This window comes from Rhinatrema bivittatum, chromosome 9 (genome assembly GCF_901001135.1).
Source record: "Rhinatrema bivittatum chromosome 9, aRhiBiv1.1, whole genome shotgun sequence".
Classification (NCBI taxonomy): Eukaryota; Metazoa; Chordata; class Amphibia; order Gymnophiona; family Rhinatrematidae; genus Rhinatrema; species Rhinatrema bivittatum.
In genome coordinates, this window is record NC_042623.1 from 198,840,102 (window position 1) to 198,861,810 (window position 21,709).

The 21,709-nt window shown below is 47.7% G+C and overlaps 1 protein-coding gene across 3 annotated transcripts in view; it reads right to left on the minus strand.

Moving 5' to 3' along the window:
* The window catches only part of TFDP2 (transcription factor Dp-2), a 145,630-nt gene that overhangs the window by 18,963 nt on the left and 104,958 nt on the right, over nucleotides 1-21,709 (minus strand). For all 3 annotated transcript variants that reach the window (XM_029616366.1, XM_029616365.1, XM_029616364.1), the window contains exons 8-9: nucleotides 14,185-14,336; nucleotides 9,952-10,118 (exon numbers count right to left, since the gene is read on the minus strand). In XM_029616366.1, the coding sequence (XP_029472226.1) occupies nucleotides 9,952-10,118; nucleotides 14,185-14,336 (319 nt within the window). The remainder of the gene's footprint in view (nucleotides 1-9,951; nucleotides 10,119-14,184; nucleotides 14,337-21,709) is intronic.

The window sequence follows — 21,709 nt, forward strand, 5'->3', positions numbered from 1 at the left end:
GAGGTGCCTGATTGTGTGAGTGAGGGTGTGTATGTGTGAATTAAAAAGAGGGAGCCTTTATGAGCGAGGGGGAGTGTGTGTGTTTGTGAATGTGAGAGAGAGAGCACCTGTGAACAAGTGAGGGTATATGTGAGTGAGAGAGAGGGATCCTGTGTGAGAGTGTAAGTTTAAGTAAGAAGAGGAACCAGAGTGAGAGAGAGTGAGAGTGAGAAAAAGAGAGGAACCTGAACATGTGAGAGGAGAAGTCCATAAACTGCACTGAAGGGCAGAGTGTCTGGCTAAATGAGTTTTGCATGGGGGTTTTGGGGAGAGGAATGAATTGTGATATTTATATTATGATTTCATTGGTTATATAGATATTCTGTACTGCCCGATCAATTATTGAAGAAGACGGTATATCACATTTAATAGCTGGATTGAAATACCTAAACTGGAACAGTCATTCCAAATATCTGACCAAATACATGAAAATGTGGATGATATTGCATTTGTTAAAGGGGTTTTTTTTGTTTGTTGTGAACAATAATGGCAGTAAATCTGATCATATTCTTTCACTGATCAAACAATAGTATGTTTTAAGGAACAGATAAAAGGCCCTGTGAATTACACATGCACAATTATGTCCTGTTAGGTTTTTATACAGTACATTTCTTGTGCTTCAGTGTCTCAGGCCAGGAAAACTCAGCTGCTATAAAATATTCCCCAAACATTGCAGGTCTGAGGCATCAACAGTAGTTGGCTGTACACTGTGAATAAACACAAGTCAGTATAAAACAAATGGGCAGTGGCTAGGAGCCTGAACCGAATGTTAATTAAGGGGAAGTGGTTAGGGATTACAAAAGAAAGTAAAAGGCTTTAAGGACACTGCAAAAATAATACCTTCCTGCTCCTCCCTGGAAAATATCTGACTTGTACAACATTATCCAGTCTCAGAGGCACTGGTACATTTACTCAAGATTAGTTCTGAAGTGTACGTTCCGACAAAACTAAAGACTGAAGAAAAATGGGCTAAGAGGAAGCAACTAGATGGTGAATTTTTCATTTATCATTCTTCTTATTATCAAAGCCTGACTTGGGCTCCAAAGCCTGCCAAGTATGCTACAAAAGTCCAGAGCAGATATTCTTACTAAGAAGAGGACAACACATGCTAGACCAGACAGCTCTTTTTCCTCTCTCAAAGACTAAATCAGTAAAAGAAAAAAAGAAAAATTTACCCAGAGATAAGTTAAATTTTATTTTGCTATAAAACTAATGAAGATCAAACATTGCTAACCCCTCTTCCCCCCTCATTAAATAGGTGGCAATCTGTTATTTTAGAGTATTCGGAAATAGAATTAGGCCCTCTACGCCTTCATACTCCAGAGTTTGTCAGACATCCTTTATAGGATTTGATGAAATTTCAATTCAATTTATTAAAACGTATAGCCCCCATGCAACGTAAAATTTCATTGCAGCTAACAGAAAAGACGTGCATAAAAAAAAAAAATCAAGCATATAAAGACGGACAAACTGGGTGCATTTCAAAAGTTAACAGACTATCTCCTTAAATGTTACTCAAAGAATGCCTTCTTACATAAATACGTTTTAAAAGCCTTTAAAAACTGCTCTTACTGGGTGGGAATTTCAGTAGCATTTTTCATTATCCCATTTATATATAGTTTTGTGTGTATTACTGTGATGGATATATTTTATTATGCTGAATTATGTTTTAGTGCTTTGCACTTTTATTGTAACACGCTTTGGACAGTAATAAATCATCATCAATTAATTTCCTATTAGATTTATTACCAACAGATTAAAGAAAAAAATTAGACGTTCACCTTCATCCGACTTCTAATTGGCTAACAGCTATTTGTATTTGGTAATTCAGAGGAAGGTAAGGAAAAAAAAAAAGAACCTAACACAAAACGATCCCCCTCCTCCCCCTTGAAATGTATCTGTCGCCACTTCTACAGTATAAGGAATAAGATTTCCTTCCTGACCTTCAAACCTGGTACGCCGATAAATCCCTGCATCAATACTTTTCTACACAGTACAACTCCATAATACACCCATTCAGCTCTTTTTCCACTGAAAGCTTCTTCCATTTAACTTAAGGTATTTAGTGTTTCAACTGTGTCAGTCTCCATTGGCAAAAAAGTTTTAAGAATGTCATTATTTGGAGTAAAATAAATCCTGTCCTCTAACGGCAAAATATATTTCCACTCAGCCTGAGAAGATTCCCCTTTGTTCTGGGGTAAATAAATAAGGTTGTCTTGCAGGATCCCTGTACAAATCCAACAATACTTTTGGAAATCATCATCCTCTTAAAATACCCTCTCCAACTTCTATTCTCTAAAGAAAACAGCTCTCCAGTCTTCATTAGCAGCTTCCTGTTCCTTTTTTGGTACTTCTTCTAATAACGGGATATTCTTTTTCAGGGTGGGTAACCAAAAACGAATCCCAATCTCCAAACGTAGCCCGAGTGTCTCTTACAGTGCCCTGCTCACCAAGTGATGCATTATCTTCTCACACCAAGGATTTGTGCCCAGGAGGGGAGGGTTAGGTCAGCCATCATAGTTGGCAATTTGATCATTAGCATTGTGGATAGTTGGGTGGCTGGTGGACATAAGGATCACTTGGTAACTTGCTTGCCTGATGTGAAGGTGGCAGACCTTATGCATCACCTAGATAGGGTTTTTAGACAGTGCCAGCTGTTGTGGTACCCGTGGGCACCAACGACATAGAAAGGTGTGGGAGGGAGATTGTGGAAGCTACATTTAGGATTTTAGGTAGAAAGCTGAAATCCAGAACCTCCAGGGTAGCATTCTCGGAAAATGTTCCCTGTTCCTCGCGCAGGTCCCCAGAGGCAGGCAGAGCTCCGGAGTCTCAATGCGTGGATGAGACGATGGTGAAGGGAAGAGGGATTCAGTTTTGTAAGGAACTGGGGAACCTTTTGGGGAAAGGGAAGCCTATTCCGAAAAGATGAGTTCCACCTTAACCAGGGTGGAACCAAGCTGCTTCAAAAAGGAGATAGAGCAATTCAACTAGAACAAGGGGGAAAGCTGACAAGTGGCTCAGCAGTGCATGATTTGGAAGAAAAAGACTAAATGGGCCATCCAGTCTTCCCAGCAAGTTGCTTATGGTAGTAGCTGACACCCCATGCAGGTTACCTCATGCCTTTTGTTAAGGCTAGTAATATTTACAATCAAAACCAAGCAACGGTCCAACCTATAACAAAATTCCTGCTAGCATCATTTTTGCAGGATGAACACCCTTCTTGATTATTCAGACAATGCTGCTTGACCATGCTTTGCTTTTGGACTTGGCCATAGGCGCAGTCCTGTGCTTTAAGCCTAATGTCTATGTATCAGTACCCTGGTCTACTGAAGTCTGGACACAGTGTTGGCTGTTGTCTGAATCCAATTTTCTCCCCCCCCCCCCCCGCCACCATAACAGAGAGCGATGTTGCAGTTGCATCATAAGCATCAAGGCTAATTAGTTAAGGATACAAATTCCTGTGCCTATTACTTATTACTGAGCATTAGTGACATGGGATCTATTTACTCCTGGGTTCTTACCAGGTCCTTGTGATCTGGCTTGACCATTGTTGGAAGCAAGATAGTGGGCTTTATGGATCCTTGGTCCTTGTTCCTATCTCTATCTTCCAAATCACTCAAGAGTCAAGGGACCTTGCTACTTAAAAATTGTTTCTGTACCGTATACTACAGGCACAGCAATTATAAAAACACTGAGGCAGCATTCAGACTACCAATCTATCATCCGAAAACCCTTCATAAAAATCTAGTTCCCTAGAAGTAATTTTGTACTGTATTACAGCAGTCAAACTGCGTGCAAAGGGATGCGTCATATGAACGTCCATTTTTTAAAATCAAAGCACCGCAGTCCCTGAGGGGATAGGGGGGAAGGAGTCCATCTTTTGAGCAGTGGTGATACCTCCTGGCTGAATTTAGGTCCCATGACCGCAGGGTTCCCAGGGTGCTCTGGGGTGCATGACCCCCCCCCCCCCCCCCACCCAGCCGAGGACCGCTGCGGCAATGACCGGACTACAGCAAGCTGAGCCAAGATATAATAAAATGAGTTAACAATCCTCAGGCAGTTGGCAAATCAAGGCTCGCGGCACCAGTTCCCAGCCCTGACTCCTAATGAGCTGGAGGCGCAAAAAGAGAGCAGGTGAAAAAGAGACAAGCAAACCCTGACCCCCTCCAAAGTCTGAAGGCGCATGCTCCTGCCCGTACTAAAGCTTCTTCCTTCCCACGCTCCCTGCTTCCTTTACTGAAGGTCTGCATCGGGAGCTTACTACTGACCTGCACAGTCGGTCAGCGTGACAGTCTCTGGCCTCGCGCATCTCACGTGCAACCAACTGCCATCATTAGAGGGAGAGGAGAGAGAAAAGGGGGTCAAAGGGGACAAATCCGATGACCTTGAGACCCGGATTCTGTTCGGCAAGGCAAGGCTCCACTCACTTTGAAGAGTGAAATAACCAAAGGCATTCTGATCAGTTTGAGAGTTAAAGGCTGCAAAAGTTGTTAGACTGACAAAAAAAACCCCCAAAACTTCTCAGTTTACTTCTCGTTCTATGCAAAGTTAATGCCCGTTTTCTACTTGACTGTATTAGAGAGAATGGGCCTTTAACAACAAGTCCGCATCTCATTAAACAGGTACAAACTCGACAGTGGTGGCTCCCCAGGCTCAGATAAAACTGGCAGCGCCTTAACAAGAATTTCAAGCTTCCGGCTCCGGCATACAACAGTTTAGCTGTCAGAGGATGTGAACCTCCAGGGTCCACGCAGAGCCAGTAAGCTGGTAAAATATTTATGGGGGGGAAAGGGATCAGGCCTCGTCCATCAAAACCTTCTACAAACGAAAGGCAGTTTTACAAACATCAGACACTAGGACCCCCCTCTCCCCCCTTGGCAGGTAGGCAGTAACAAAGGAGAGAGCAGACTAGACAGGAGGAGATCCTCCTCCTTTCGCTTAGCTTCTCAGAGCTCGGGTGCACGTCTAGGCAGGTCCGGTGCGAGGATCACTGGGGCCCAGAGCAGAAAACCAAAGAACGGGCCTGGCCAGGGCCGAGCGCGACGACACTCTGCCTCAGTAACATCACTTAGCTTCGCCAAGGGGGCCCCCCCCTGGCAAATTACTTGTTTTACCTCCACCCCCACCCAACTATAATAAAAAAAAAAAAAAGGCCCTGTGAGAAGAGGAATATCTAAGCCAATCCCGGATATATGCAACTGCATGCAGGGAGAGATGTGGCTCTGAGTTTCCCCCAGATAAGCAGGACTCCATGGGTGTGCGTGCACGCAACAGAGATCAAACCGAGACCGACTCAGCCTATCTCCCTGGACATGGAGCTATAGGTCACCCTATTCGGAGCCAGGGCTGGATTTCCCATTAGACACAGTGGGAAACTGTTCCTAGGGGGTGCCAGCCTCAACTAACCGGAGGCCGACACCGCAGAAATGCTGCACGTGGTAGACAGGGAGGGGCTGCGTTTCCTTGCCGAAGGAGCGAGGGTCCTGCATGGGTTCTCATGGTCACCTCTTCTTACCGCAGGCAACACAAAACACCTATTTTGCACAGGAAGACTTTATGGCGTTATGGGCAGGTCAAAGGCGAAATGGAAACGTGCTTTTCTAACACTTCTGCCCAGGCACGTCCCAAAGCAAATCACTAACAGAAACGCATGTGGTGCTAGAAAAATCCGGCTGCAGGCATTAAGGAGTTAAATCATTTTCCAACATGTACGAACTGATCGCACTACTCCGCATCTGAAGGAACAAAATATATGTCAGTGAAACCATTTGATCAGTTCCATTTTTTTTTTTTGAGGGCGAAAACAAACATGTGGATAAAGGTGAGCCAGTTGATAAAGTTTATTTGGATTTCCAGAAAGCATTTGACAAAGTCCCGCATGAGAGACTTCTTAGGAAGTTAAAAATTCATGGGACAGGGGTCAGTGTCCTATTGTAGCTTGGGAACTGGTTATAAGATAGAAAACAGAGAGTAGGGCTACATGGTAAATTTTCTCAATGGAGAAAGGTGAATAGTTGAGTGCCCCAGGGATCTGTTCTGGGAGCGCTGCTTTTTAACATATTTATAAATGAGCTGGAAATGGAAACAACGAGTGAGGTGATTAAGTTTGCCAATGACACAAAATTATTCAAAATTGTTAAATAACAAAAGGATTGTGAGAAATTGTAAGAACACTGCAAAACCGGGAGACTGGGCATGCAAATGGAAAATGAAATTTAATGTGGACAAGTGCAAAGTGATGCACTTAGGGAAGACTAAACCAAATTATAGCTCCATAATGCAAAGTTTCACATGAGGCGTCACCACTCAGGAAGAGGATCTATGCATCATCGTTGATAATACGTTGAAATCTTCTGCTCAGTGTGCAGCAGCAGCCAAGAAAACAAACAGAATGCTGGGGATTATTAGGACAGGAATGGAGAAAAAAACAGAGAATATCATAATGCCTCTGCATCGTTCCATGGTGCGAGCTCATCTTGAGTATTGCGTGTAGTTCTGGTCACCACATTTCAAAAAATATATATATAGCAGAATTAGAAAAGGTACAGAGAAGGGCAACTAAAATGATAGAGAGGATGGAACAATTTCCCTATGAAGAAAGGCTAAAGAGGTTAGGACTCTAGCTTGGAGAAGAGACGGCTGAGGGGAGATACGATAGAGGTCTGTAAAATAATGAGTGAATGGAATAAATAAACATTAATCAGGTGTTTACTCTTTCCAAAAGTACAAAAACCAGGGGGGGGACACAATTAAGTTACTAGGTGATACATTTAAAACTAATAAGAGAAATTTATTTTTTTTTAACTCAATGCATAATTAAGCTCTGGAATTTGTTGCCAGAGGATGTGGTGGAAGCTATTAGTGCAACTATGTTTAAAAAAGGTGTGGACTAGTTCCTGGAGGAAAAGCCCATAAACCATTAAGTTGGATGGGGAAATCCACTGCTTATAAATGGGATAAGCAGCGTTGACTTTATCTACCCCTTGGGATCCCTGCCAGGTACTTGTGACCTGGATTGGCCATTGTTGGAAAACTGGATGATGGACTTTTGGTCTGACCCAGTACGGCAAGCCTTACGTGCATAAGACGTGGAGGGCACATACTTTGAGATTTCTCAACAGACTGCAGTTGCATGGGTCAGAGGACAGGGCAGAAGCTGAAGGCTTTAAAAAGCAAGAGGCGGCTCTGAGCAAGGCCAGCTCCTGGCCACCGCAAAATGAGCCCTAGCCCTCCCTCTAGCAACTTCTTCCCAGCACAAAGGTCAAACGTATTATTATTATTATTAGGGTTGGCAATTGACCTCACTGCGGACTTCATCGCTGGTGCCAGTCCTGGACCCAGCACACCAGTGCATGCTCCTAGGCTTTGCGGTAGCCCTGCCTCCCAGTGGCGTAGCGAGGGGTGGGCAGGGTGGGCGGCCGCCCCGGGCACCGGGTCTAAGGGGGCGCCAAAACGCCTGATAAAATCGCAAATGTTATAGAGGTTTTTAGAACATTCGCATAACGCAGAGCTTTCCAAAGTGTGTGTCGCGACACTTTAGTGTGTCGCCTGCAGTTTGCCGGTGTGTCGCGCAAGCCCGGTGCACGTGACACACCAGCAAATGGGAGCCAATGCAGCCGCCGGTGGAGCTCATCCCACTGGCGGCTGAGCAGTGAAATATCGCTGTACTGTGTGCCGGAGACCCACAGCAGGAAGATCAGCATGGCCGTGGTGGAGCTCACCTCACCACGGCCCGAAGAAGAAAAAGGTCACGTCGAGACGTGCAGGTGCTCCTCCCTCCTTCCTGCCCATGCGGCCCCAGAAGAAAAATGTTGCCGGAGCCGCACGGGCAGAAAGGGGGAGGAGCGTCAGCCGCGTGCAGAAGAGGAGCAGCAGCGTTGTTGCAGCGGGCGAGGAGGCGGCCCGATAGCAGGGTCCCCACCGTGGATCGGCCCGAGAAGATCAGGGCCGCTGCCGTCGCCGCCGTGATCGGCCCGCGAAGATCAGGGCCGCTGCCGTCGCTGCGATCGGCCCGAGAAGATCAGGGCCGCTGCAGAGCCCATCCTGCAGTGACCCGTGAAGAGGAGGCCCAGAGGTAAGAGAGAGGCTGAGGGCCCGTACAGTGCGTGTATGAGGTGAGTTGAGTGATTGTGTGCGTGTATGAGGTGAGTTGAGAGATTGTGTGCGTGTATGAGGTGAGTTGAGAGATTGTGTGCGTGTATGAGGTGAGTTGAGAGATTGTGTGTGGGAGTGAGGACCTGAATGTTTGCAGAGACAGCATGTGAGAGAGCCTGTGTGTGTGTGTGAGAGAGACAGCATGTGACAGTGAGAGCCTGTGTGTATGAATGATTGTATGAGAGAGAGAATGTGACAGTGAGAGCCTGTGCTTGAGCAAGACAGCATGTGGGAGTGAGAGAGAGCCTGGGTGTGTGAGAGTCAGACAGCATGTGCAAGAGAGAGACTGTGTATGAACGACTGTATGAGAGAGAGCATGTGTAAGCATGTATGTTTCAGAAATTCTTATATACAAGTATATGTACTGCAAACTGGTAATTGTTAGTGTAAGAAACTTGTTTTTTCATCATAGTTGTCCTGACAACGTGAACGTGTTACATTATTGATATCATAAAAAATATTCTTGTTCTGAATCAGAGCAGGGGCTAAGTTCTTGCATTGACTTGCAATATTACCGTCAATTTTTACGCAAGATGCAAATCATTGATGGAGGGAGGGGGCACCGAAGAAGTCTCTTGCCCCGGGCGCCAAATTGTCTAGCTACGCCACTGCTGCCTCCTCCTGGGAACTGTCAGGGAGCTAGGGCTTACTGTCTGCTGCTACCAGCCCCCAGCACCATAATTAATGAGGTACACAGAAGAGACAGAGGCACTGAAGAGTTTGGGAGGGAGAGGAAAGACAGCCCCAACCTCTGATTTCCTGTCTAGCCTGCCTCAGCACCCCCACCTGGAAGCTGCTACCGCTGCCCTTGGCTCTAAGGTGTAAGATAAAACTATATTGGTGCCTCTATAATTGAGTGTTCTCCGCCATTAAAGTTGAACACTTTCGCAAGAGTATTTTATTAAAAACAAATGTAAATTAAGAAAGGCTACCAGGAGACAGGCGACATCAAGAGAAGAGAAACTCCATAACAAGAATCAGCCCAAGTGTACCTATAGAGAAAAATCAGATTTTCTATCAGCCCAAACCTACGAACGAGGTAGCACTGGTGTATCCTGCAAGATACTTTGCTTTATAAAATTAGAAGAATGCCACATTCGTAGGCAAAACAGGATCAGAGCAGAGAGAGTGCTGAATACCGAGCAGCTTCCTTTGATCTTATTTATTTGTTGCCTCATGCCCAGTGATCACGCTTTAAAATTGTGCAATTAACCAGCAAGTAAACTGGACAAGTTAAGACTGCTACATGCGGTGCTCGTGAACAATGCATGTCTTTTTTTTTTATTTTCCTGAAGAAGCCGTGGTTACAGCACATCCTGCTGGGCGGCAGCCATTTCACCACTGCCATGCCTACAGCTTGGATTTTAAAGTTCCAGAGCACCAGCTTTCAAAGAGCTGCTCCAACGGCCGGGGCTGTAGAGGGAGGCAGAGGGAGGGGGATGAAATGGTTGGAACAGCCCTGGCAGGTGTAAGTAAAGAGGCCCCCCACCCAAAAAAAATTTTTTTTCATTGAACATCTGTACTGACTGCCTTGTATTCCTTCATTTCCTCGCCAGCAAGCTTACTCGACTCTTCTCAGGAGTTTGTCGCTCATATCATACGCCAGAGTAAAACTTCAGCAGAGACAAAATGATCTTAAAATGACGAATACAACAATTAAGCTCTGCTCCACCAGTCTTGTCCCCGAGACCTGCTCCAACAAACTAAGTATATTAGAAGGGAACGGAGAGCCCCTGAAAGGACCGGTGCTTCCTTTACCTGTAATGTAGCCTTCCAGAGCCTTCGGCACCAATGCTTTTGCAAGTCTCAAATCGTCAGAAGAGCACTTTCCCGACTCCAGGCCAAAGGACATTCCCATTCGTTTCAAGACCTCGATATCATCATGAATTTCAAAAGCATTGTCAAAACTGAAGAGGTATTCAAACCTGCGGAGAAAAATTAAACAAAGGAAAAGCTCTTTAAAAGGGACAGTCATAAAGTGAAGGCTACGGGGGTTACTTTGATGTCCCTGCAGGAATCCTATTCAGTGCTGCGGAATTGGCTAGATGCGCGGCCTGTTTTATTTGCCTTCCCCTAGACTACCACAGACGGTTGCTAGGCAATCAGAAGGCGGCTGAACTTAAAGGACCTTTGGTTTTCTTTCAACCTAAAACAGATTACGTAACTAGCTATATTATTTAGAAACAAACAGACACAGCATGTCAGACGACTTCCTCCAGCTCTTTAGATGGACTTTTGTCTTTTTCTTGCCTCCTCTCTTCCACGGGTATCTTGTCTCTCCCTACTGCCCTCTTCTTTCCCTTTCAATTCTCTTCCGCCTCAAATTTCCCCCCTCCTCCTTTCCCTCACGAATACTCTTTAGTCTTCCGCCTTCCCTCTTCTCTGCAGCACTCCCCTCGCCGGCCTCGTAGCCATCCTCTTCTCATTGCCTTTTCCGACTTGCAGCACTCCTCGCCTTCCAAGCCCCACCACCTTCTTTCCTCTCAGCCAGGCTGCCTCTTCCCGGGACCCACATGGAAGGAATTTGCCAGACTCTGTGGTACTCACCCTGCAACTTAGGAAAGGGATTACGGGGCCACCTATTGCACCTTCTCCTTTTCTTCAAACCACAGGGAAGGGATTCCCCCCCCCCCCCCAGGTCAAATGATTGTTCTCTTCCTTCCTTCAGTGCTATGAGATGACCTCGCCTGCAGCAGATGATACCAAGTGATTTATCTAAGTTGTCCTGACGGCCAGAAATGAGGACTTGCTTTTCCGGACTTCAGCTGTGCTTGCAGAATCTCCATTTTCTTCCAGGACACAACATTTCTGGCCATCAGGACACCAATGGCAACTTAGAATTGAAAAATATTTCTCTCCAATCATTTGGAATCCTCGACTCCAGAAGAGTGCGTCTCATAGCTGGGCAGAATTTCTACCAGTACACAGCATTGGAGGAAGAGAAGAGGCAGCACTGGGACCGGGGAATACCTTCCCTCTGACTTGAAGAAAACGGACAAGCATAACAGCTGGTCAAGTAACCCTTCCCTAAACTGCAGAACCAACGGTAGCTCCACGGTCTAGGAAATTCCTTCCATGTGGCCTAGAATAACAGCAGCATGATACAACCTCACCCTGTGGCTAAGAGGAAAGAAGGCTGTGGGGCTGGGGAATGCCACAGTTAAGAAGGCACGAGAGGGAGGAAGGGGGCCACAGGGCTGGTGGGGAGAGTGTTGCAGAGGAGAAGGAAGGTGGAAGGTGAAAGCACTAATGCGGGAGGCGTGCTGCAGAAGAAAGGAAGGAGGAAGAGTAGAGGAGGCAAAAGGGAAGGGAAAGGAAAAAAAAAAAGGAGGGATGTAGGAGAGGGACAAGGTACTTGTGGAAAGTAGGACGCATGAGAAGGAAGACTCTAGAGGGGCGCGCGTTATTCAGCACCCCTCTTCCCTCAAGCAACAGCAGTACCAACTGACAAGTATCGTTTATTTTTTTGGCCAAAAAGGTGAAGCGAAAAATTTATATTCGGCAAAATCTCTTATAATCTCCACTGAAGGTCACACACAGCAGTAAGCAACAGGCAAAGTTAAGACCCAAGTGAATGGCTTTTTGTTGATCATCAATGAGATGTGCGATCCCTGTTGCCCTGCTAACAACTCTTAAACTGTCAGGGTTTTTAAACAAAAGCAAGAATTCTGTTGGCCCCCGGGTTTCCGAAGGACCTTAGAGTGTGCAGAAGGTTTATGAGGAATCTCTTTCCTGGAAGGACTTAATCAGATGACTGGACACATCCACCGTATTATTGGATGGCCTGACATGTGGAAGGGCAGGCCCTTGGTTAAAACAAATTTGTTTTATGTGATTTATATTTCACCTTTCAAAGCAGATTACAGTCCGGTGCTGTTGGTATTTCCCTCAGTTTGTGACCTGAATGCAGACTCTGTGGTCGTGGGCTCTGGGAAGCCTATTCTAAAGAGTTAACACCAGTCGGGCACTTACTAAGCTGGAAGGCACAGCCATTTCAGAACCGCATGCACTATTTAGGAGCTTAGCCCCTGATGAAGCATCGAAATGCGTATCGCATCAAGCTGGTTTTTGAACTGAATGTGGGGGATTCTTCAGTTAAAATTTGCAAGTACCTCACATTCATAAGTTATCTGCCTCTTGCTTATTTTAACTGCAATGCTAAAAATTCAATGTTAAAAATGTATCTCAAAAAGGTTTGTGTGTTGGAGACCAACGATTACAAAGATCACTAAAGTATTACAGCGGCCGAGTGACTGTTAAGCACAAGTTACAATGCTCCACTGATTTTATGAAGGTCTCTTATCCCATTTGTGAAAATTGGGTTTTTTTTTTCTTTTTGTCATCTGAAGGCATGACGATGTAGGTAACTTACACTGTTGTGTCTATGAGGCCCAGTATTCTCAACATGAACTACCTATTGACTAATTCATTGACCTTGCTGAGGTCAATATTGTGGGTTTTCTGATTGGCAAAACAGATGAACCACTACTAGAATTTAAGTAGTGTCTGCTAGACAGAACACTTTACCAGAGCCTACATGAATTCCACTGGTGTGATGGACAGAAACAGGATATGACAAAACTAATCAAGAAACCTGGGTGTAATAAGGAATTATCTTTGACCCCCATCTTAAATTCCAGTCGCCCATATAGGAAAACATACGCACTTCCAAGTCACTGTAAGGACGCCACAAATACAAGGCATGTGAATGTTCGAGGAGCTAGAACCAGTTTAGAAAGGCAGACAGTGTCCTATGTACCCCATCACGGATTTAAGATACTTCTTGAGACTGGGATGGATCACTATGAAGATGCAGTCTTCCTTTCGGTCCAGAGAACATAACTGATCTTGATTTAGGAGGGGGAAGAATGGTATTTAGGGAAGCAATCTTGAACTTTTCCCTTTTCAGGTAGAAGTTCAGGTCCCTGCAGTCTAGGGTGAGTCTGAATCTCCAGGTTTTTTTTGTGGACTAGAAACTGCATGGAATAAATGCTCCCCCCCCCCCCCCCAAATACATTTTTGCCTGCAATGAAACAGATACAAATGAGGGAGATTTCCTACCTCAATAGATCCTACTGGACAGTGGGCCTGCATGCCTTTTGGAAAGGGGTAATTTGGAGGAATTTCTAGAAGGTGCAATCTGCATCCTTCCCAGACTCCTCAGATTACAATTACAAGAGATCAATGGTTTGTAATAAATTTCAGCCTCACTCCTATGGAGAGAGTCTTTAGAATACGGTTAGCATGGCCAGTTTTCTCCTTTGGACCAGTTAAAAAACAATCGCAGTTTTGACTTGGTGGCTGATGAGGCTTACTCCTTTGGTTTCCGGGCATGCGCGAACCTGAGAAAAGCATCACGAGGAGGAAAATTTCCTACACGAGGAACATAAATCAAGAGATGGCAGAGAGGTCTGTGTCAGTCCCCCAAGAAAGGAGCACAGTACGGCCTGCTTTCGTACATAGGTCAAGGCCTAGGGAGTAATTCAGAATTCATTTCTAGGACGTGCTCATCCATTTTACATTAGTACAAATAAATGGCTTTGGACAACCGTAGAAGCAACATTTGTGCTTGCTTCAGAGATAAGAAGTAAAACCTTTTTGTGAGAACAATGGAATTGCTCATTGGGAGAAGGAATAGTTGTAGGTGCAGATAAGGGGCTCGCCTGGCTAGGCAGACACAGGTTTTGCAAGCTAGCTATAAATATTCGTGCTTTGATATATAGAGTGGATTAATCAGGTGAACAGTCGGGGTACTAAGAATGCTTTTCTGTTATGACAATAATATATATATAATTGTCACTTTTCTCTTGCTGTTATTCTACTTGTCTCGCGGCCTCTCAAGAGCCCAGAAGCATAAGAACATAAGAAGAACATAAGCAGACATGGAATGTCCCCTGCCTCAAAGCCGAGCTTGACGAAATGCAAATAATTGGTCACACAGACCTGTTAGCCCAACTCTGTACCACTTTGTTCTCATTTCACTTCACTTACTTGTCACTTGAGATACTGCAGTCTATAACTGTTCTCTTGCTGGTGTTCACTATGATGAAAGGCAGTTGAATTGTCGAGTTCAGGGCAGGAACGCCTGGGTTCTGTTGTTCATTTTGTTGATTTCTCTGTACAAGGTTTTTAAAAGCTATTTGCTGCAAAAGTAGTAAGAGAGAAAAAAACATTATTTCAAAGAAATGTAATACAGTAACACAGAAAATGGCTGCAGAAAAACGGCCCATCCAGTCTGCCCAGCAAGATTTTTCAGGGTTGTAATGGTGGCTCTGTGCAGGATGCCCTCATGCCTTCTGTTTAAGTTAGTAATGGCCTCTCCATGCATGTCAACCCAGTGCCTCACTACCATCCTGGAGATCCTCGCTGTTTATCCCATGCCTTCGTCAATTCTGGTACCTCCACCGGGAGGGCATTCCAGGTATCCACCACCCTTTCTGTGAAAAAATATCTCTTCAGATGCTGGTCTTTAGCCTACCTGCTTTGGAGCACCATATCATGCCCCCATGTTCCAGAACTTACTTTCCATTGGAAAAGGTTTGCCTCAAAAGAGTTATAGACCAGTACCCTTCTTGTTATAAAAGTTTCCCAATCCCCTCCTGGAGGCACACCTAGCCAGTTGGGTTTTCAGGATTGACATTGGGTCTCCAATGTATGCCAAATTATCTCATGATAAATTCATTACAGACTGATTAGGTGGGCCTCAAAGACAAGGTGGTAATCTTGGAATAGGGTTACGGATTCACTTTGCCATCTTAACCCTACTAACATGTAAGCGCCAAGTCCCGAATTCTGAGATGTACTCTACAGTTGCATTCACAGACGGACATACCAATGCATTAATTCAAATTCTCTTCTCAATCATCTGAATCAATAGACATATTTGTAACCTACAGATTAATCTTGATTGTTCACTTTACAAACCTTCAAAGGGGAGGGGTCTTGGAAGGGGAATGAGGGCTGCTGAGCTCCTAATGATGCCCCTGTTCACACACAACTTCTGTTGCTGCTGTATCCAATGGTAGTAGGGAAAACGTGTGCGGAAAACCCCCGTCTCACCCCCTAAGGATTGGCTTTCTCTCTCCAACCAAGAGAGTTCAAAGTACTCCCCCACATTATGTATGGCTTAGTTGTGAACATTAAAGACAAAAACCAACAAACAAAAAACCAAAATCAGATTCTGTTTTTAAAACAGTTTTGCTGGCAGTACAGTGGAGGAAACAAGATTTTTAAAGGCGTCTTGTAATTCCAGGAGGTCCCTGTGCTAGATAAGACTGACTGCTACCTGCAAGTGCATGTCCTCACTTTACATGAAGTCGGCTTCATCAGACTCTCTATGAGCTCCATCCTTCTGTGGACAGATGTGCTTTACAAGAAAATCGTTTTAATAAAAGGCTATGAGGGAATGAAGTATAATTGGCCAAGTCATCTCTGGATGAGGTCATGCTTCTAGCTGGATGCATACGGTAAGGAAACCCCTCAGTAATTAGAGGAGTTTGGTCTAATTCTAGTACGGAAGACTAGGGCTCGGAGATCCTCCTTCAGACATTAGGTCATTTTATGCCATCAGGCTGCAATTAAAGAAAAAGGTATGGCACTCTGTTCCAAATACTGAATAAAGTCCACTCACAGTCATGTCTGAAAGCACAAGCCCACATTTTATCATCTTTAGTTATCTGCTTAGTTATTATAAACATTTTGTTTCATCTTGCTGGATTGCCAGTATTCTTTAGCATTATATGAATGAGAAGCAATATTGAGTGACTAAAAGAGAAGAGAATGACAATACGTTCAGGAACTGTTTGAATGCATTGTAATACAACCAAGAAAAACTTTCCACCCACCCGCTTACAACCACTCAACTCCACGGGTGCTCTAAGATGAGGGCAACCTTGCCAGCGTAACTTTCATTCTGGTAAAATGGGTTAACACTATTCAAGAGAGCGTCCAAGATGCGGGATGCATGGAACAGTCTCCCTATGGAAGTGGAAGAGACAAGGACAGTAACTAAATTCAAGAATGCATGGGACAAGCACAGGGGATTTCCGAGGGCATGCCGGGGATTGTGGAGATGAGCAGACTAGATAGGTACAGTATTGGAGGTGTAACTGTTATCTGATGATCCTAAGTGGCCAAAACAGGCGGATAAAGTGTCAGCAAAAGCCAGAAAGATGCTTGGCTGCATAGGGAGAGGCATGGTCACCAGAAAAAGGGAGGTGATATTGCCCCTGTATAGGTCTCTGATGTTATCTCATTTGGGACACTGTGTACAATTCTGGAGACCGCACCTTCCAAAGGATAGAAACAGGATGGCGTCAGTCCAGAGGGCGGCTACTAAAATGGTCAGTGGTCTTTGTTCTAAAGCAGATGGGGGACAGACTTTGTTCTAAAGCAGATGGGGAAAGATCTAAACATGTACACCCTAGAAGAAAGGCGAGACAGAGGAGCTAAGGTAGAGACGTTCAAACATCTCCAAGGTTTCCATGCACAGGAGGGTGAGCCTTTTTCAACGGAAAGGAGGCTCTAGAACGAGAGAGGGTCATGAGATGAGGTTGAAAGGGGGTGGGACTCAGGTGTACTCTTAGGAAATATTTCTTTATAGAAAGGGTGGGTGGGTGCCTGGAACAGCCTCCCAGGGGAGGTGGTGGAGACCAAAACAGTGCGTGAATTCAAGAAAGCACGGGATAACATGTTTAACAAGCGGGATATTAAGAACGATAAATAAAATGGGATAAATACAGGGGGATCTTCGAGGGAGTGAGGAGAATTGTAAAGCTGAATTAGTAGGGCAGGCTGGATGGGCTGTGCGGTCTTTTCCTGCAGTCATGTTTCTATTTGAAAGTCTGTAGAAATGTCCCTAAAGCCACTGGAATAAACGCTTGCTGTATTTTTTATTCTGAGCTGAGGCAGGCACATGCTAAAAGAAAATTAGGTCTTACCTTAGTTAATTTTCGTTCCTGTAGTACCACGGATCAGTCCAGACTCCTGGGTTTTGCCCCCCCTCTAGCAGATGGAGACAGAAGTTTACAAACAAAACTCCGCCTATATCTAGGCTGGTGCCACCTACAGTCTGGCAGTCTTACTTAATGTCAAAGCAGATGAAGCCCCCAAAATCACTACAAACGAACTATATACAGGAACCTACCAACCAAACTAACTGCTCAACTATCCCCCAAATGGGACCAGAACCAGAGCCATCGATAACGAAGAAAAGAGACAATAGAGACAGAATGGACAGAAAGAAACCATACCGTCCGCAGACCGGATTCTCATACCGAACAGTAGACTCGCCGGGCGGGATTCTGGACTGATCCGTGGTACTACAGGAACGAAAATTAACTAAGGTAAGACCTAATTTTCTTTTCCCTGTACGTACCCGGATCAGTCCAGACTCCTGGGATGTACCAGAGCTACCTTAACTAGGGTGGGATCCGGAGAGTCCCGCTCTGAGCACCCCTGCCCCGAAACCGCCGGTACCCGGTGCACGCACATCAAGGCGATAATGACGAGCAAAGGTATGCAACGACTTCCAAGTTGCCGCTTTACAAATGTCTTCCGCCGAAACCTGACTGCACTCCGCCCAGGAGGCAGCCTGAGAACGCGTAGAATGAGCCTTAAGCCCCACCGGAACAGACTTGCCCTGCAGCAGATATGCGGAACCAATGGCCTCCTTCAACCAGCGCGCAATGGTAGTCTTGGAAGCCGCCTGACCGCGTCGAGGACCGCCCCACAAGACAAAAAGATGATCCGATCTCCGAAAGGGGTTCGTCACCTCTAGATAACCTAAAAGGGCTCTCCTCACGTCTAGCCGCCGCAAATCTCGATAATTCGGAAGCGACTTATCGGCCTCAGAAAACGCAGGCAACTCCACCGACTGGTTGAGATGAAAAGCCGAGACCACCTTAGGCAAGAAGGAAGGCACCGTACGAAGCGACACCCCCGAATCCGTAATCCTCAAGAAAGGTTCCCGACAAGACAAGGCTTGAAGCTCCGACACCCTCCTCGCCGACGCCACAGCCACCAGAAAAACCACCTTCAGTGTCAAGTCTTTCACTGTAGCTCCGCGGATAGGCTCGAAGGGAGCGGAACATAAGGCCTTCAGCACCAGATTCAAACTCCACGAAGGACACGGAGAACGGAACGGAGGACGTAAAAGCTTAGCGCCCCGGAGGAAACGAACGACGTCCGGGTGCGCAGACAACGCCACCCCGTGGACCTGCCCGCGCAGCAAGGCAAGTGCCGCCACTTGCACCCTAAGCGAACTGCAAGACAAGCCTTTCGCCAAACCATCCTGGAGGAAAAGCAACACCTCTGGCACCGAGGCCCGCGTAGGCCGAATAACCTGTGCCAGGCACCATGTCTCAAAGATCGTCCATACTCGCACATACGCCAGAGATGTGGAAGGCTTGCGCGACCGTAACAGCGTTGTGACCACCGCATCAGAATAACCCCGTTTCTTCAACCTACGCCTCTCAAAAGCCATGCCGCTAGACAGAAGCATTCGACCTGGTCGAAACAAACGGGCCCCTGATGTAGCAGGTCCGGCACATACAGAAACCGCAGGGGAGGCCCCAGCGCCAAGTTCTGAAGATCCGCGAACCACGGCCGCCGCGGCCACTCGGGTGCGACTAGAATCACGGGCGACGGGTGAAGTTCGATGCGCCTCAGCGTCCGACCGATGAGGGGCCACGGAGGAAACACATAGAGGAGCACCCCTGTCGGCCAAGGCAACGCGAGGGCGTCGACTCCCTCCGCCCCCGTCTCCCGGCGATGGGCAAAAAACCGCGGCGCTTTGGCATTTTTGAACGTCGCCATCAGGTCTAGCACAGGTGTTCCCCACCTGGCACAAATGCTTCGAAACGCCACGTCCGCGAGTTCCCATTCGCCTGGATCCAGCCGATGTCGACTCAGAAAGTCCGCCTGGACGTTTTCCCACGCCCGCAATATGCGACGCCGCAATGCATTGCAGATGCCGCTCGGCCCAAGCCATCAACTGCTGCGCCTCGGCGGCCACCGGCAGGCTTCTGGTGCCGCCCTGCCGGTTGATGTACGCTACCGTTGTCGCATTGTCCGACAGAATCCTGACCGCCTGACCGCGAACCAACGGCAGGAACTCCCGCAGGGCGAACCTCACCGCCCTGGTCTCCAGCCGATTGATGGACCACGCCGCCTCCGTCGAGGACCATACGCCCTGCACCGAGCTCCGGAGACACACCGCGCCCCAGCCGTACAGACTGGCGTCTGTGGTGACCACCATCCACGAGGGCAGAGCCAGCGAAATGCCTTTGGTCAAGTTGTTGTGACAGAGCCACCAGGCCATGCTGGCACGGGCCGAACGTGGCAGCGGTAACGGCAGCTGAAACTGTTCCGACACCGGGTTCCAGCGGGAGAGTAAGGCCAATTGTAACGGTCGCATATGCGCGAACGCCCAAGGAACCAATTCCCGCGTGGACGTCATAGACCCTACCATTTGTAGATAGTCCCAGACAACCGGCATGGGCTTGTTCAACAAACGCCTGGCTTGACACTGCAGTTTGATTCTGCGCTCCTGCGTCAAATAAACCATGCCCTGACGCGTGTCGAACAAAGCCCCCAAAAACTCCAGGGATTGCGACGGTTCTAGCCGGCTCTTGGCTCGATTGATCACCCAGCCGAGACTCTCCAACAACTCGATCACTCGCCGAACCGCCAACCGACAGAGACGCTCGGACTTCGCCCGAATCAACCAATCGTCCAGATACGGATGAACCAGACACCCCTCCTTGCGAAGATGAGCAGCCACCACAACCATGATCTTTGTAAAGGTCCGCGGGGCTGTCGCCAGCCCGAATGGTAGTGCTTGAAACTGAAAATGCTGTCCCAACACCGCAAATCGAAGGTAGCGCTGGTGATCCGCGCAGATCCCGATGTGAAGATACGCCTCCGTGAGATCCAGAGAAGCGAGAAACTCCCCTTGCCTCACGGACGCGATGACCGACAGTAGAGTCTCCATGCGAAACCTGGGGATCCGCAAGCACCTGTTGACGCCCTTGAGGTCGAGAATCGGACGAAACGTGCCCTCTTTTTTTGGTACCAGAAAGTAAATGGAATACCTGCCGGTGCGTAGCTCGTGGAACGGTACGGGTACGATCGCGCCCAGGGCTAGCAGATGTCGGATCGTGCCCCGCAACGCCAGCCGCTTCTCGGAAAAACCGCCGGGCGACACCATGAAACAAGGCGGGGGCCGCCGTGCAAAATCTAACGCGTAGCCGCGATTTATCACGTCCAGCACCCACTGATCCGACGTGATTTTGGCCCACTCCCCGGCAAACTGCATCAGCCTGCCGCCGATCACCGGCACCGGGGAGTGGGCCGGCAGCCCATCATTGTGGCAGTTTCCCGCCCGGAGTTCCGGACCCGGTCCCGGGTCTACCGAACCGGCGCCCTCGAAAGGACTGCGTGTACGCCTGCTGCCTAGCCGCATTGTGGCGAAAAGACGAGACCGCCCCTCGCGCATTACGGGGCCGCCGACCCCCACGGAATCTACCCCGCGTGGCCGGTGTCCCCCGACGCGGCCTGTCCTCCGGCAAACGATGGATCTTGTTCTCGCCCAAAGACTCAATCAAATCCTCCAGCTCCTTACCAAAAAGTAACTTCCCCTTAAAGGGCAGTGAGCCTAAACGAGCCTTTGACGAAACGTCCGCCGCCCAATGGCGGAGCCATAACAAACGCCGAGCCGAAACCGCCGAGACCATCGCCCGTGCCGAAGAACGGAGCAAATCATGAAAGGCATCCGCGCTATAGGCAATCACTGCCTCCAACCGAGCCGCCTGCTGCGCTTCCTCCGGCGATAAACCTTCGTTAGCCGAAAGCTGCTGGGCCCACCTGAGCCCCGCACGGAGAGAGAAACCGCTACAGATCGCTGCTCGTACTCCAAGCGCAGAGACTTCAAAAATTTTCTTAAGCTGCACCTCCAGCTTACGATCCTGCAAATCCTTGAGTGCCGTCCCTCCCGTTACCGGGATGGTAGTCCTCTTGGTGACCGCCGCCACCGCAGAGTCCAGCTTCGGAATCTTAAGGAGCTCGAGCGCGTCCTCCGTCAGGGGATAAAGCTTGTCCATGGCCTTAGCCACCTTCAACCCCAAATCCGGAGTGTCCCACTCCTTAAAAAGCAAATCGGACACCGAAAAATGCAATGGAAAAGCCTTCGGTGGTCCCCTCAGCCCCAACACGACGGGGTCTGTGCGTCCGAGGCGCGACTCCGGCCGTGGCAAGTCTATCGTCAACTCACCGAGGATCGCCGGGATCAGCGGCGCTAATTCGTCGCGCCTAAATAAACGCACCACCTTAGGGTCATCGCCATCCGACGCGCGGAGACCACTCGACTCACTAGCTGCCTGATCCTCCTCCCCGTCAACGCCACGCGGTTGCGCTTGTGGATCCGGCTCCTCCAGATCCCCAAATTCGGAGTCCGTCTCGGCATCCCCCCGCGGAGCCCCCAAACGGAGCGGGCGTGCTCCCCCCGGGGGATCCGAGA